The sequence below is a fragment of the Ptychodera flava genome, chromosome 20 (assembly GCF_041260155.1).
Source record: "Ptychodera flava strain L36383 chromosome 20, AS_Pfla_20210202, whole genome shotgun sequence".
NCBI lineage: Eukaryota > Metazoa > Hemichordata > Enteropneusta > Ptychoderidae > Ptychodera > Ptychodera flava.
This window is the reverse complement of record NC_091947.1, coordinates 31,716,223-31,734,545: the sequence shown is the minus strand read 5'-3', so window position 1 is coordinate 31,734,545 and position 18,323 is coordinate 31,716,223. Positions and strand designations below refer to the sequence as shown.

Sequence of the window (18,323 nt, the reverse complement as noted above, 5' to 3'; positions counted from 1 at the left end):
ATGGAAATTTAGCTGACCCGCCCAATTTGACGAGTTGTAAACTTAAAAGGTAATTTTCTTGTTTTAAACTGATATCTCTGAGAAAGTGATCGTCATAACGACAGTGAATGCAGGGCTCAACGTTATCGCATGCCCCTAAGTCGATGACATGTTATATTTAGACTGCTGTCGCAAAGAAAATATCATCTCATATGATGTGGGAAAGCGTCATAACGAGATGAATAAAATGGTATCATAGGCCTACGTCCCGATCGGTACATTTGTTTCCCTAATAAAGATTAAATTAATGTGTGAGCTGTTGTCAGAATCCTTTAATATTTCAGTACGGCCCATCTCTTTTTCTTTCCTTGCGTTTGCGTCAACTGTCATTGCCAGAACATGTTGATCAACTTGCGTTATGATAAGATACACCAGAATGCATGGAAATTAATTGTATCGCGAAATATCGAGAAATACCTGTATTCTATGATAAATAGACTTCAGCTAGTCTAGTAGCTGTCGCAACTGGCTCAATCGGTTTCCGTCATTTGTTACTTTGCGATCCAGTTTTAGTGTTACGCAGTTTGCCCCGCTCTACAACTCCGTTCTGCAGGTCACTCCAAAAACTTTCAGCAGTACTATTTTGGGGGACCAATTAAGCCGCTAGCCGTAGATAGCTACTTTTTTCAACAAAAACTCTGAATAGAAATGCAGCAACTATCAACTTTCGATAGATATTTTGTAGGCAAGAGAACAAAACTCAAACGTATATGCGCATTTAATCCCAGCTGTGATATCGCAGCGGTACTTGTGGCGTGTATCGAACTCGCTCGGTCATTGAGGTCATCGCCACAGTCCCATCCATGGTCTGTTCTCTACTACCTCCATCATGTCCATGGTTCTACATAATTGCAGTCGCTACCTGGCAGATTTGCCATGATATTTCAACAAAGTTGCTTGCTATTTAGATCTAGCTGAAAACAAAAACCTTTATGAAACAGGATAATCCAGTCCAAGCTTGATGAAATCGGTGCTTTGATCTGCTTTCCAAAGGACGATTTCCGGAAATGGTCTAGCCGGTCACATGCCACTATTACGCAAATATTCATTACGCACGTGAACGCATGAAACATGTTTGCAGTCACTGGTTGCTTGTTTTCCCCTGTCAGCTATATTTTGATGACATTTTATGCTGGGATTATGATTGGTTCATTTGAAATGATGTGACAGCACTAAAACTGCTTCTGATACTTGATTGGATTGTAGTAAAATTTATCGTTAAATTCATGGGATATTTTGACAGGTCATTCAAGATAACATCAGCAGACACATTGGTAGCGCTGTGCAGTGGAGAGAACGCGCTCAAACCTTTGAGTAACTCCGCTCAACGGCTATGCTTATTCAATGCGTATTTTGGGGTCGTGGCCTTTCAGGACAATGCTCCGTGAACACTGAGCGAATATATGTTGTATTTGATCACGTATACGGTATGGAGAAATGTCTTGAAAAAAATTCAGTCGCAATCTCATAAAATTTGGTCGCCTATGCTACTGAAAATGGTCGCTACTTTGAGCCCTGATTGAATGTAGGGCCTAATACATGAATTATCGGTCGGTCCGGTTTTATGTATAATATTGCTCACATCTTTACTCTGAAAGATAAATTGTCATTGATTTCTGTCACTTTCTCCCCTGTAGCAGCACGTACAACTTAGTCGTAACTTGCAATTTTGTAATTTTTGCCTTACCGCACTCCCTGAGTTTTGTAAAGTATTGTATTGTATTGTTATTATAATTTATTTCAGGTCTAGCCATATCAAAATCAAGTAAAATACTTGAAATACAAATTGTAAAGGGATATGATCATTCTAAAGTGAGTCCAAAAGGATGACCGGATATAACAATTTTCACATTTTTTTATTCAGATGGTTGTCCTAGACAAGTCCCCCGTTCATCATAGCTTTCAAGTCACCCGTTTTGCAGCGCCTCACAAAAATCTGCCCTCCCCGCAAAACAATGGTACAGTCCAGGGCAGCTCCTTTGCATCCGCTCTCACGAGTCCCATTACTTGGCACTGACCACCTGATTTCGGGGTGCATCCAGCTGCCCGGTCAAGAGACATTGGCAAGCGAACATGCTGCCTTACCAGATCCCAACCGATTTTAAGTATTTTTTTTCAAATAAAATGAAGGAAACAAAATTCTTTAAAATCTACAAATGCAAATTTATGTAAATTTTACCAAATTTGGTAGATGAAATTACGAATCAAATTATCACAATATTTAAATCTCAGTAAATATCGTATATTGCACATTTCACATCTGAAACCTGGACTAAAAATATCAATGTCTGTCAGTGACTTCAATACGAATACGAATACAAATACGAAAACGAATATGAAAACGAATACGAAAATAACTTCAGCATCGTAGTTAGAAGTACATTGTCGTTAAAATAAGAATCGCATGTGAACATTCGTCTGCTTGCACAGAAGCATTAGGGATAACCTGCACATGTAAACCAAGTTCCCATTTTTCATTTGAAAGCAGCAAGATCCGTTTCTGTACGCAGAACTACACACAAATATAAATAGACAGTCACATCACATAGATATTTTACGGTCACTTAAAGGGCTTCTCATGACATATGATATTTGATATTTCCAGTACACGGATTGAATATCTAAAGTGAATCTAATCGAAGGACAATTAGCAGAAAATTCATGCCATTAAATTAAGGAAATAAATCTGAAAACAGAAGTAAGGGGTTTAAAATCTATTGTAGTTTATACAATAAAATAACATTTCCATACTGTACTTACATCACCAGACGAAGATACAGTCTATGAATGCAAACATTGGTGATAATGTACAGAGTCGTGATGGCTGCAGCAGACAGCAACGTAACGAAAGCTCTAAAGTCTGTCCTTGAAAGGGTTCAAACAGCATGTCTGGCAAGATCTACGGTAAGAACAAGACATTAACGATTAAATATCGGTAATCCATATGATACACTGCACCGCGTTTACTCATTGCGGAACATTCAAACTTTGCCGGCATAACATTCTTATTAAATAACAACTGACCGGCACGCGAGCGTTTCGTAACACAGCCCCACGTGACCAAGTTGGGAACGATCATACGGCAACAGAAAGTGCATGTACATAAGTGAATTAGTTGATTTACTAGTAGTTGGGCCACAAACTCGGGACTCGGACCGCCTGTGATCTTATTAAGTGTTGGTGCGATTCTGACAACAATGAGTATTGGTACACAATGCACACAGTGATTTTTCATGGTTTCACTCAGGATCTCAGCACCAAATCAAATGTCAACATTGTAACAACAAAAACAATAAAGTTCCACAATAAGTAGGTAAATCTCACTTCTACCTCCATTATCATATCAGCATAAAAAACAAAGTGTCTATTGCCACGCGTCAAGTTGGCTATTGTCACACGTTTGTCAATATCCAAGGTGGCTATTAAGGTAGCGACTCAGTTTCATTGTCACTTATTTTCAATCCTCATTTTCACAAAGAAGACGTGGTCACACACCCGACATGTGGTACTTTTTTTATCTGCTCGGTCACCGAAGAGTTCAGAAAATGTGTTAGTTTTTCAAAAACAGTGCGCATACGGCTGTTTTACTCAAAAACACGTGTTTTTTAGTTTTTTTACTCAAAAAAGTGTAAGTACAAATCTCCAATCGGCCTTGGTGATCTGTTTACGGCAATCGACGGCTGGGTATACTGGGCAAAAACCGTGTCCCGGATTTGTGAAATTCGCTTTTGTTTTCGCACAATGCACCTTCAAAGTGTCAACTTGACGTTTTTTGCATAAATTATCGGCCTTTGTTCACGTTTGTCAGGATATCTTCACTTCCAGGCCCTTTATCGGAAATCTGAGACACGGTCTTTCAGATATATTCATTCACTGTCCACAGGTGAAAAATCAGGCTAGTCTGTCCACGCGCCGCCGACTTATACTTATTTGAATAATGTACGCACTGCCAAAAACGGAACTGAGAAAATCGACGATTTGTGTAAACGACCTATGCGTCACACATTGTGACCAAGAAGTCCGACTCGCGCACTATTTTCTGCGAATTTTCTTATACCAGGAATAAGTTGAAATATTTAGAGTCAGTTTTGGAATTTTGAATATGTTTAGGATTGCAGATCGTGTGAAAATAGAAAGAAATTATACACTGAACTGGCAATGCTTAGTGCCAGCAGTGGGTGGTATTTACACAACAAACACAGAGGGGTACTTAGCGATTTAATCCATTTTTGGAACGTTTAACTAGCATATTAACTGTATACTGTTAACTCAACGGTTACAATCTGGTTACCAGTGTTCACAGTCAAGACGAAGACGTCGAAACTTGTGTAAAGAAGTCTATCAGATCGAGATCTGTGTGCTGTCGTCGCGCGATCGCGTCGGGCATTCACTTGTTCTTGACTCAAGTATCTACTTCCTGTCTCGCGATCGGCAATTTATGCATGTTCTTTGTGAAAAGTGATTGTCAAGTTCATGTTAGCGCCGACACTGTGCGAACGGGACGTCACTTGCTAGTTTTCCTACCTCAAGATGAGACGAACACATGTAACTCTTGACAACATAAAATGTCTGTCGTATTTTCTTAGCTTTTGCACCGCACTGCAAACTTGTCGCCCTTCGTTACGACGGGAGAGATTGACTCGTGTTATTTTTTCAAACTTTATTTATATGTGTTCTTGTACCGATTTTATCAAACTAATAATAATCACGCCGTAGCGTAGAACAGTGCAGGCTGTCATCGACAGCGTGTTCCGAGAGACAGAGTATCGACTAGTCTACAGTGGAGTCACTCGACTTGCGCAATACCAGAGCACACATAATTATTTCGGAGATTTTTACTTTTAGTCAAACTTTCGATGACTGACCTCATATAGCAAAAATTGCTAGTTTCAGCACTTCTAGAAGTTGAGCCGGGTTTGTTTTACGTTCAGTGTTGAGGTCCAGCTAGCAGCTGTGGAGTCTGCGGGTAATTGATAAGTTTAGACAACACGCACACAATAGCCTAATCATTTGTGAACCCTCGCAATTCACGTTTGACGTAATTTAATTTTTGGGTTATATTTAAAGAAAGAAAAGGCATGAAATAAAAAAAATATTTGCATTTCGTTTCGAAAAATTAGCAGATCGGTGAACTTGCTCTTGTGAATCTACATTATGTGTGTATGAACTCCTGCACTGGCTTGGGAAACTCCTTGACATAAATGTCACTTGTTGTCGGGTACGGTGTTGTTCAAGGTTTCTCAGCAGACACGAAAAGACTGCACGATAGAAAACTCGAGTTTAAAAATATAAGAGAACACGATACTAACACCAAGCATGTACAGCAAGAGTGATAAAATTATTGCAACTAACAGAAGTTTCATCTCGCTCAGGCTAATTGTTGGACTCGGGTATGCAATCAGCATAGCCTAATTCGAAAAGCAGCGTGTCAAATAGTTGTCTCCGTTATCGTCTGCGTCCTCGGCCAAATCTGACTCTTCACTGCATTCTTGATCGTTATTGCAGGGAGTATGAGCCAAAGTCGGACTGTTTTACATTTAAATCGACCTTTGCGCACGTTGCCGTCTTTTTCAGGTCCACTTTTGTGGACCTTGCTTGCTTTTTCGACGGTACGGAGCGCGAGCGCCGGCTTTGGTCTGCTCGACGTGTTTGCCGTACCGATACATGCGGAGTTCAAAACGCTGAGCATAACGTTGAAGCTAGCGCATGCGCACTATACCGCAAAGCCTATACATAATCTCTGCGTGTTTATCAAAGATATCGTGGTCGGTAATCCGCGACCGTTAAGACAAAAGGGAAATAATGGCACGCGGTGGAGCTGATAGTTTGCCATTTTAGTAATATTTCAGGAATTTCCCGGTACGATGTGACCCAACACCTTTCCCCAAAAGAAAGACCACGTGTCAGTGGTTCGAAATTTGAAATAAAAAAAAAATTGCTAAAATTGACCTTTGAACCTGAGTCGCATCGTTAACACGCTAAGATTTTTTCGGAGACAGATTTTGTTGAATGATTGAATCAAACTGTTCCTAATTTGTGTATAAATTGGTTCAAGTAATTGTACATTTCTGCCATGATTCACCTTGAGCTCAGGAAGTTGGTCAATGTTCGGGAAGTTGGTCAGATGGCCGGTGAAGCGGGCGACCAGTCCGTTTGCAGTCCCTTTGATTGAATGCAAGCCCTGCAATTGACAGTATACTGCTAGCTGTGATATCGCAGTGGTGCTGTGGCGTATATCAATTGCGCTTGGGTTAAGGGTCATCGCCACAGAACCGCTGCAAGCCACCCCATAGACTTCTTTGGTAGTTTACTACAACACCAATCGGTGTCGCTGATTCAGCTCGCAAAATAATGAAAGATATTAGTTGTTGAATAAATAAACCAAATTTATTATTGACTATCTACGACTCATCCTCTACTCTTGGTTACTACCTAGACAATAAGAACATGTCTTTTCAACCATTTTTCCATGAGCTGTCGACGGTTTCTGCTCGAATTTGAACTTTTGACCTCCAACGTATTCAGTACGATGTACGCACAAGCGGGAATACGTTGCAGAAACCGTCAACGGCTCACAGGAAAATGGATGAAAATACATGTTCTTATTGTCAAGCTAGTTATCAGGGGTAGAGAATGAGTCATAGATGGGCAATGATAAAGAAGATTCACGTATATTTATTCAAAGACTAATATATTTCATTATTTTGCAAGGTAAATCAGCAACACCAACCGGTGTTGTAGTAAACTACCAAAAAAGTCTATGGGGTGGCTCACAGCAGTTCTGTGGTGATGACCCTTAACCCGAGCACGTTTGATAGACGCCACAGCGCCACATATTACAGCTAGTATACTGCATGCTCATGAATGCATCATGACAAAAGATACCATTTAAAATGAACTCAAAATTTACTCATTGTAGCCCAAGGGAAAATGTTTCGGGCCTGGACTAACTCGAGAAAACTAACCTGACCGGCTGCAAACATTTGTCTATGACCTTTGACCATGTGACCTAGCCTGCCAGCGTTGTCATCGTGTTAACGATTGAAGTGCTATGCAATGTCAGAACTTTCAAATAGTGGTGTTATTGTTGTTTTAGGGAGGCCCAGTGAATGTTTTGTATTTTTTTCTTCGGTACGAAACTTCTCACATTGACTCCTGGTTTTAATTTTTTGACTTGAGAAGAGACTGGTTGGCAGCTTTTAGAGCAAAAGTTTCAGGGCTTGACAATTCCTATCGCCCGACGGCCGGGACAAGTGAAATTTATGTTAGGGCAAGTCAAAAATAAAATCTGGTCGCCCGCAGGACAAGTTGTTTATACAACTTCTGGCGCAATCAACGCGAACCTAAGTTGCAGTTTGTGCACGTGTCGCCCGATTTGCGTTGTCATACACACAAAATAAATGTCAATCACTGACATTTTTAGATACAACTGTGACGTTCTTCTGAGAGTCACTTGCCGACTCACACAATGTTGCAACTTTTTTGTGAGCGACATGAAATTGTTTCATCGTCCAAATAAAAAAGTCGCTTAAAATTTGGCGTAAGCAGCATTTCTTTGTTGTATGCTGACTGCTCCGCCCCAACAAATTAGGTAAAAAATTGCAAAACCCAATCATATTGCTTAATGGTGATCGACCGTGCTGTACTTCAAAATCATTTATGCGGCCTGACGAGGTAGACGAACATTGTTGGCAGATAGTTTGTGGAGTGATCGCGGCAAATATGAGTATTTTACTGTAATATTTCAACTGAATCCACTGATGAAATACAAGATACATACGATGCATATTTACCACTCACTGCTCGTTCAATTCTTGCAGGAATTTGCTCACATTCAGCCAAGGTTGGTTGCAGTCAGCAAGACCAAACCGGTGTCCATGCTTTTAGAGGCTTATGGATGTGGTCAAAGACACTTTGGTGAAAATTATGTAAGTGGTCATCATTTCTCACAAGTGATAACATAGAAATTGCAGTGAAATGAATAAATAGTTTAATAAGGGGCTAAATCAAGATTTCAAGAGAAACAGAAATGTGTTACGAACGAAACCACACCTGAAATTTGAAAACACACTTAGTAATATATGTGTATTTCCATAAGCGTTTTTGTACATGTTGGTTGGTTTGTATGGCCATCAAAAGACCTTTGCGGTATACTGAGTCTGTGAACATTGTGCATCTTTTTTGTTCCAGAGTAAAACAAGTGACTTAACATCATCATGATCATAATCACCATAATGGTCATCATCATCACTAGTGTTGTGATTGTAGCCAATAAGAGGTTAAAAATACAAGTATCTGTAATATCAAATTTTAATTCTCATTTAAGAAAGTCTATACATCCATGAGTCAAAATTATTAAAAAATCTGAATGCAGAAGAAATCTTCTTGCAAAGCGCATGTGAAAGATTAAAATTTTGAATATTTGTGTGACTTTTGCCCTCTTTTATTGGAGTTCAGTTGATCAGATCTGGTACTGTTGCTGCTTGAGTCAAGGGTTGCATGCAAGTTACACTAATGTAAATTTCGTCTCATGCATATTGATATTCATCAAACAACCTTTTTATTTCATTGAATGTTGTATCATTGCATTTCACAGGTTCAAGAATTGGTTGATAAAGGTCATGACAGCACAATGATCAGTCAGTGTACTGATATAAAATGGCATTTCATTGGACATTTACAGAGAAACAAGGTCAATAAAGTTTTAGGTGAGTGTGCTTATGCTCTGGTAGAACCCATTCTAGACTCTCAAACAAATACAGCACAACTAATTTCAAGAGTCACAGAGATAAAAGACAGTTTATGCAATCATAATAATCTTATCTACATTACACAAAAAGTGTTAGACAAATTGGTGCTCATAAGTAGTCTTTCTGTTCATGAAATTTCTTCATAATGCTTTTGCCAATTAAAGAATTAATTTAAAAGTAGTAAATTAGACGAGAAAGGTTGATTGTTTTGTTTGTTTGTTTTTCTAGTATCAGTAACACTTTTACTGTATTATGTGAATAAGTTTTTTCTCTACAGAAGAACAAGCAGTTTGAAGTCATACAAAGTAATACCCTTTTTTACAGGTGTTCCCAATTTATTTATGATTGAAACAGTTGACACACAAAAACTTGCAGACTCTATCAATCAAAGTTGGGGTAGGCTGAAGAAACCTGATAAGCTGAAAATAATGGTTCAAGTCAACACAAGTGGAGAAGACAGTAAGTCTGTAGAATCTCTATATCTTGTACTGAACATTTGTTTGGTACTCAGAAAGCAGAGACCACAGGTTAGAAGGCGGTAATACTGATTATTACATGCCTTGTTTATTGAATGTTGTGCACTCCATAGTATTCAGTGGTAACTTGTTGATGACATTGTGGGCAGTCATCATTTGGCTGAAAGTAAACCAGAACTATTTTCAACTTGACAACTTTGGATTAAAAAAATGATCTTATGACATCTTTTAAATAGGAAGGAAATAGTCTTTTTACAAAATTATACATGAAAAAATTTTATAAACCATACAACAGTGATTAAAATATATAAATGCACTATTTGATGATGAAAATCATTCTATTTTTTCAACGGGTTGTAGTCTAACTTTGAAATAAAGCATATGATTGTCATTAAAACCAGAATTTTAGAGTGAAAACTATGTAAGAAAGGCATGTAATAAAAACATCATAGCCCAAACAAGGGGCTGCGTATCCTCAAGGCAGGTGACAATTTGCCTTCCTGACATCAGCAAATGGTCACCTACCCTCAAGCACATTGTCCCTTATGTGGGCTCTAATGTATAGTCTTTGTCTTCAGCAAAATCAGTACAGAAAAATCACATCTGCTGTACTCTTTAATGTTGGACAGATAAACTTGGGCCGTGTGTAGCAGCTTTGAAGGTCGTACCTTATTTAGTTTGTCATTATTTACAGCAACTGAAGACTTATAAAACTATGGCTATTCTCTTCCTGATTTGCTGTTTGGCAATGTGTTTGTGTGAGAACTGGAAGGAATGGTATACAACTCATTCTACAGCAGTGCAGCCATATATTTGTACAGTGAGTGATTCAGTCTCTGGGGGCTTTTAAATTTCATATTCTTTTCCTTCAGGTAAACACGGTGTCAAACCTGATGAAGCTGTTCGTTTAGTGAGTCATGTCCAACAGAACTGTACAAATCTTCATCTGCTCGGCTTGATGACAATTGGTGCATTTGACCATGACCTAAGCAAGGGACCAAACCCAGATTTCCAGGTATTCTGCAAGCTTGTTCACTATTTTCATGACAGACAGCAAAAAAGTATTTGTAGATCATGCTAAATCACATGAATTGCTCAAGGCTTCTTCTTGAATGCATTACAAAGTTTACGTTCTACCCGTCTTCACCTTGTTGTAAGCTCACTGAGTACTCATTACAGCTATTTGTAACAAAACAAGTTGCAATATTATGTAAGATCTCTCAAACTCTTTCATCCATTGTTAAAATATTGTAGAAATTTCTTTGTATCAGCCCTGTTATGGCCTCAAGAATATGTAAGATTGAACACAGAACACTACCATTCAGATAAATACTATGTCATATCTCCTCTCTATCTACCATGTTGTCTTTTTAGTCCCCACGGACACCGTCCGGGGGGACTTATAGGTTTGGTCATGTCCGTGCGTGCGTCCGTGCGTGCGTGCGTGCGTACGTGTGTGCGTCCGTGCGTCCGTCCGTCCGTTCACGCAGATATCTCAGAGACGCCTGGAGCGATTTCGTTCAAACTTGGTACAAGGATAGTACCCTACCTCATACAGATGCACATCGATTTGTTTCACAATGCGATCAAATTTGGCCGTGTTAGAGGACTTTTTAGTTTTCACCTCCATAGACTCCCATGTATAAGGCAGTCCATAGACTTCCATGTATAAGGCAGTCCATAGACTCCCATGTATAAGGCAGTCCATAGACTCCCATGTATAAGGAAGTCCATAGACTCCCATGTATAAGGCAGTCCATAGACTCCCATGTATAAGGCAGTCCATAGACTCCCATGTATAAGGCCAAGAAAAATAAAAATTTAGTTTCTCATCATATTCATATTGCATTAGGATGCAGTTACACAGTTTTTAGTCCCCAAAGATAAAGTCAAGGGGGATTTTAGATTGGGTCATGTCCGTCCGTGAGTCCATCCATGAGTCCATCCGTTCAAGCAGATATCTCAGACACTTTGACAAAATGTCACGTGACCTTGGTGACCTTTGACCTCGAATATACATATTTGTCCATAACTCAGTAACCACAAGTCCTAAACCTTTCATATATGGTATGATGGGACACCCTATGATACCACATATTGTACCTCATTAATTATGTGCATATCTAATTTTTAGTGAGCCAATAGAGCTAGAGGTCTGATTTTTTGTATATATGGATAACTTAGCAATAAAATTTTTTTGGACAAAATGTCACGTGACTTTGGTGACCTTTGACCTCAAATATACATATTTGTGCATAACTCAGTAACCACAAGTGCTACACCCTTCATATTTGGTATGATGGGACACCTTATGACGCCACATATTGTACCTCATTAATTATGTGCATATCTAATTTTGAGCAAGCAAATAGAGCTAGAGGTCTGATTTTTGGTATATAGGGATAACTTAGCACTACAATGTTTTTGACAAAATGTCAAGTGACCTCGGTGACCTTTGACCTCAAATATACATATTTGTCCATAACTCAGGAACCACAAGTGGTACACCCAGGGTTCTGCCCACGCCGGACGGCGCTGGACGGGCCCGTCCGGCACTCAGAATTTCCGACCAGCATTGACAAGTGACCGACGGGCACTTGCAGTTCAATGCTTTGAACAATCAACATGAATGTCTATGAGTAACACTTTTGAGGTCAAGCGGTTCATAAAATTGCATGAAGAGTTGATGAAAACAATGGTACTATAGAATGCCTTTCAATAAAATGCTATTTAAACAATACCACTGGTTGATTAGCTAATTTTGCATATGAAAAGCTGTTCAGCAGTTGAACGTAGGTTCATAAGATCATCGCCCTAATGAACTAGACACGGTTTTCCTGTCACACAGTATCTCTGTACGATCGAAAGAAGGAGAAAAACTGAAGTTTTTTTGCTTTGTATCAAGGTTTATAACACCACAAAAATGAAGTACGGAAGCGTAAATAAGCACAAAAAACAGGACTTCTAACTAAAACGTACTCTTCAATGTTCAGTTCAAACTCAATGAGTGGCATTGTGGAAAGACTGCATGCAATGAAAGTCACGAGCAAGTTTGGTGTCAACGAATCCAGTCTTTGAATTATCAATGAACACTCACTTATTTTTCAGGTCAATAAGCCAAAAGTTACTTGTCCGTGGCAACAAGCCTCTCTGTTTGTGAATTTTCCCATTCTACAATGACTATCAAGAAGCAATTGAAGTGAATTTGACATCGAGAAATTCCACTTTCAAAACTATGGCCGATTAGCCAACCCCTAAGTTCTTGGTTTAAACTCTATAGAGTCTGCGCATGAGCAGTAACAAGACCACCTAGGTCATTTGAAAAAACACTGGATGCTGGTACAGTGCAATGGTAATCCAAACTTCATAGTGGTGAGGGATGATATAAGCACAGGAAAATGATGACAAAAAAGTGGTACATTATATTTCAGAAGCTTCAAAAGATTCCTTTACAACTACTAAAGATTGTTTTCTTTCTGTTTTGTTCAATTAAAACTGAAAAAATACTTTGAAGGTACAGTGGAATTGGCCATTATTTGTATATCAAGCCCAAAGAATGTAAAAATACAAGCATATAAATGTTACAGTTTTTCATGAATATTAATGCTCATGAATATTAATGAGCCGTCCAGCACTCTTGGAACTCTTGGCAGAACCCTGGGTACACCCTTCATATATGGTATGATGGGACAGCTTATGACGCCACATATTGTAACTCATCAATTATGCGCATATCTAATTTTGAGCGAGCCAATAGAGCTAGAGGTCTGATTTTTGGTATATAGGGATAACTTAGCACTACAATCTTTTTGACAAAATGTCATGTGACCTCGGTGACCTTTGACCTCAAATATACATATTTGTCCATAACTCAGGAACCACAAGTGGTACACCCTTCATATATAGTATGATGGGAGACCTTATGATGCTTCATACTGTACCTCATTAATTATGCATATATCTAATTCTGAGCAAACCCATAGACCTGGATGTCTGTCATACATATGCACATAGATTTGTTCTGTGATACGATCCAATAAGGCCGCCATGTGGCCATTTTATTACGATTCTTTCATGTCCTGAACTACAGCTCAGACATGTATCAAGCGAATTTATTCAAAAGTATTTTTATCACAGACCTAATGAAGAGGACTCTATCCTCTCTCAGGACCTGTAATCAAAGTACCCATTAACAAGTGGGGACTGTGTCATCAACGATGACTTGTTAAAAATCTATATCAGGGCTGTCTGAACTAAGTATTTTTTGTCAGATTTGACAGAATTGGTGACATCATTAACCATTAAATTCTTGTACTCTTGGAAAAAAATACATCAGTATTGGTTATGCAAAATGGTTTCAAAAAACTATATCAATAGATTAATTCAGATGCATCTTGGTTAAGCACCAAACTCCGGTTGACTTATTTTAGAAATTTTTCTTTTACAACCACAGATACTCATACAATGCCGGGATTCTGTTTGTGAAAAACTTGGTATTTCTAAAGACACTCTGGAACTTAGTATGGGGATGTCAAATGATTTTGAACATGCTGTAAGTATGAAATGTTGTCTTTTTATGTCATATTCACTCTACATTTATGAGGTCTACTGTATATTTTAATAAACAGAATCTAACAGAGCAGTGCATCTTGCCAGTTGGCTCAACAGTCCTTCTCTTGTTAAGATGGATGTGGTTCAATTGTTATCCACAGATGGCACAATGTGTCCGTAGTAGTCTACATTTTTTACCAAATATTAATGTCCAAACTCTACATTTTCTACAAAATTGTAAGTCAATAGTTCTACTTGAGTTGAAAGCAGGGATCAAAGTCTACATTGTATCAACATTCCCCAGTCAGAATGTCTCATGAGGTAAAAAGGGGACTGGGAGGGCAAAACTGCATCATGTATGTGTATACCCTGTGTATGGCACTGTGGTGGTACCCTTCCCCTCCGAACTGTGTCTGTCTGACTTCCCGGTAAAATAATTGTTTGTAATGTGACCGCTTTGATGAAAGATCTTTGCCACTCCTCACTTACCAATTGATATACATACAGCTAGCTACCATTGAAAGACTTTCAAGATGACCAGATAGGTAAATATTTGTGTACAATATGTTTTGTAGGGAAATTTTATAAGGGCATTGTCTTATCATGGACATAGCTGGATGTCTTAAACTTCTGCAGTATATAGCGTTACTTAGCTCTGCGTTGGTATGTAATTTATACAGTCGTTGTTGAAAGACTTTCTAAATGACATGCAAATCTTTTGTGTTTAAAATGTTTCACTCAGAGAAATTTTGATGTAACCATATTCATCATCAATACAGCTTTCTACGTCAACCCCTTGACTACCTTGAATGCCAGAAATTACAGGTGCCATTAAATGAAGTACAGGACACCTTTGGTGCCAGAAAATTCCAATGAGATCCTGTATATATATTCACAATGTCGTCAGTGCAGCCATTCTCTTACATTGTAGTAGTCAAGGTGATATACTGGTGCAGTAAGAAACATAGCTACCGCTGTATGGATGTTTATTTCATGTATCAGTAATTTACAGACTTTCCAAATGACATGAAATCTGTTGTGTAGAAGGTGTTTTGTAGAGAAATTTTGATACTGTAATAACAATATAACATGATGTGGACATATCTTGGTATGCAGTGTATAATGTTACTGACTGCTGCATGTATAGGTTTCCAAATTCCAAACGCTCTCACTGATATTGGTATTTTAGTCACATTTACTTTCAATTCAGACTAAGTTTATTTGCTGGCAAACAGTGATGTGTAAAATATGGACGAAGTGTGTAGCGCTGCTATCTGTGCAAGGCAAATATAAATGAGTGAACATGACGTTAATAGAGCGCCACCAGTGTCAGGTTTGACATTGTCAAATATGTGGTCACATCTATTTTAGCCTAGATTCCTTTTCCCTCGCTTGCCTCCGTACCTCCGTCTGCACTAGGTAGTGAAGACGGAGGTACGGAGGCAAGCGGAGGGAAAAGGAATCTAGGCTACATCTATTTCAAAATGCAACAATTTTCGTATTTATCATAACATCAACCATTGTTTAAGGGGTATCATCAATGCCTCTTTTCCTCTCTATGAAACAATGAAAAATTGTGGGATTCATATCTTTGACAGTGACACAGTTTTCAGATGACTTTTTGCATTGAAATTAACCAGTAGTATTTACTAATAAGATAAAAGAAAATTGAAACTGTCTGAACGTTTGGTGACAACTGTTTGGAAGAGGCTAATATGAGATTTTTTTGTCTTTTACAGATAGCTGTTGGCAGTACCAACATACGAGTAGGAAGCACTATATTTGGAGCAAGGGATACTTCAAGCAAAGACAAGCCAAGTACAGTTGATGGTGCCAAAGTTGCACCCAATAAAAATATCAGCAATGGAAACTTGATAAATTCTGACGGCCAGACACAAATAAATGATAAATTAGACAAAACACAAGATAAAATAAATAAACTTACGTTATCATAATCTTTTTTAACATTCTTGTGCTTTTTTGAATTAATCGTTCAGGGAGATTGACTTGCAGATGTAAACAATTACTCTGCCATTGTATTGTCAACATAAGATTTCAAAATATGTACTAAACTTATTTTCGCAAAATGGAAATGTTTTACCCTTTTTATCCCAAATTTCTCATTTACATTTATTTTGCCTTTTTACATTCTTCTCACACACAGTAAATGATGGTATTTTTGTTTCCATCGTGTGGAACTTTTACCAATAAATATGAGCATATATTAAAGTGTTATGAAGTAAAACTTCTTACAAGAGTACATGATAGTTATTCACAGAGAGATTCAAATTAACCTGAATTTTTATACAATGCCATTGTTTTCGAGGGCAAAGATGGACTTCTGCCCCTTTGTACAAGGAAAAGTTGGTTACAGGGTTGAAGATCTCATACAAGCAATGGGTACAAGTGATCATATGTGAATACACATAGTATGATATCAGGTAATTTCAAAGGCTGAAGAAAAAGATGTAAATACAACCACAGTTCATATAATAAAATAAACCTTTTGTTGTGTGAAAACAGAAATCACAGTTGTTGATCTTGTTTAAACTTGAACATTATCATATAAAATCAGACATACATCATTCACACCCGATGCTACTTAACCACTTTGTCATCACCTTCAACGAGTCAAGAGAGAGGAAGATGGGAACACATATACAGCAAGTTTTTAGCGACGTCAGATTGTTGCTGAAGCCTTGTGGAGGCCATTCACATCAGGCAGAGCCTCGATTGATAGACTTGAAATGTAAAAACCAATCCTCCCACTAACTATGATAGAAGTTGCTGTAAAGAAGTGCATAGCAGTTTCATAAGGAGCTTGTCTTCAGTGAAACAGAAAAGCACTTGTTATCATTGAGAAATTCATTACGCTTGATATATATTGCTAAGAAAGAGTATGTATCGCCATTAAAGAGTATGAAGCCTTCACAATTCAAACTGCAATGATTTATACTCTATTTAAAAACTATCTACTGTTGATTGAGCAATCAGAGTGCTCAATGGTTCTACTCCGGAATAAAAGGACGCGATGCGTTCTACAGACTCAGTACGCCCAAATAATCACGTGATGCCGGTACAAACAAACCCACATGTGTACTAGCGCGTAAAGAAATACACGTACGTCTATGCGCGTTTGCGCACATGGCTTTGTTTGTACCGTGGTCGATTCGAATTCCGGGTTTGGCCTATTCAGGGTGTTTTATTTACTCATAAAGCCTTGGTCACCAAATTCCAGAAACGAATGACAGCGCCGTAGTAAAGTACTGTCCAATCAAAAGTGAACATGTCATATTCTGTAGACATCTGGTACGTTTTAATATTCAAATTTGGTAACACAGCGGAAACCAGCTGCAACACAAAATCTGCTGTGCCCCAGGGCATTTATATAATGTGCCCTAGGGCATTTATAGGATGTTCCATTACATTGGAAGGCTATTTCACAAATAAAAGTTTTAATTCATATCCTAAACATGTTACATTGACAAAGGGGACGGTTGACGTAAACACATTGAAAACGAAAATATATCAGTTAGGGGCGATAGTTTTTAAGTCGGATAAAACCCTCGTACTCGGGCTTTATCCTATACATATTGGTCAGTGAGCAATTACAGTGTCTATAACAGTTTTGAAACACAGAAAGGTACGGGGTCCAGACACTTCGCACCAAAACCAGTTCGCCCCACACAACTTCGTCCCAAAACCATTTCGTACCAAAACCACCTCGTCCCAAGTACTACTTCGCCCAACCCCACTTCGCCCCAAGTACCACATCGTACTAAAACCACTTCGCCCAAAGTATAGTACCGTCAACTCGTCCTGAACAACGATGTTACGACGTATCACAAGGTTGTTTTTACCTGCAACTTGGAAGCATTAATGTGTTAGGACATTTTGGCTATCACGAACCATTTATTGTTGCATGAAACCATAAACGATAGAATAAGAAAATAGAAACACGCAAATGCTACAACTCAGGTGCCTTGCGCGGAATTGCACGATGTCAATTTCGCGAAATGCGTACACTTTCAAGATTTCAGTCCCAGGATGACAGAAAGGTGGTTATTTTCAGCTTTAGCAGTTAGCGATAAGTTTCGGGCAAAGTGGTTTGGGGACATGACTTTTGGGGCGAAGTGGTTTTGGTACGAGGTTGTTTTGGTGCGAAGTGGTTTTGGTGCGAAATGGTATGGGACGAGATGGTATGGTGCGAAGTGGTTTTGGTGCGAAGTGTCTGGGAACCAAAGGTACAGTATCCTGTCTTGAAACCATGTGCAATGAGAAAATTATTTTGACGGAGAAAATGACAAATTTACAAGAGATTAAATCCATTTTGCTTGGGAAAATGCGAGTTTATTCATGTATTTACAGGATTTCATTCAAATGCAGATATAAATGGGATCCTGGGCCTACATGAGACTGCAATGTGCGGTAATAGTACCTAGCAATGCTGACTAAGTGATGCTTTCACCTTGTTGCCAATCATACATCTGACGGGCACATGGTTACA

At 38.6% G+C, this 18,323-nt stretch overlaps 1 protein-coding gene across 1 annotated transcript; it reads left to right on the top strand.

Annotated features, from left to right (window-relative positions):
- The first annotated feature begins 2,811 nt into the window (after positions 1 to 2,811).
- LOC139120652 (pyridoxal phosphate homeostasis protein-like) lies at positions 2,812 to 16,342 on the top strand. Its single transcript, XM_070685176.1, has 7 exons — positions 2,812 to 2,943; positions 7,860 to 7,967; positions 8,636 to 8,747; positions 9,114 to 9,248; positions 10,138 to 10,280; positions 13,719 to 13,817; positions 15,556 to 16,342. Exons 1-7 carry the CDS (start codon positions 2,827 to 2,829, stop codon positions 15,769 to 15,771), a joined length of 930 nt encoding a protein of 309 aa, XP_070541277.1. The 5' UTR covers positions 2,812 to 2,826; the 3' UTR covers positions 15,772 to 16,342.
- The last annotated feature ends 1,981 nt before the right edge of the window (positions 16,343 to 18,323 follow it).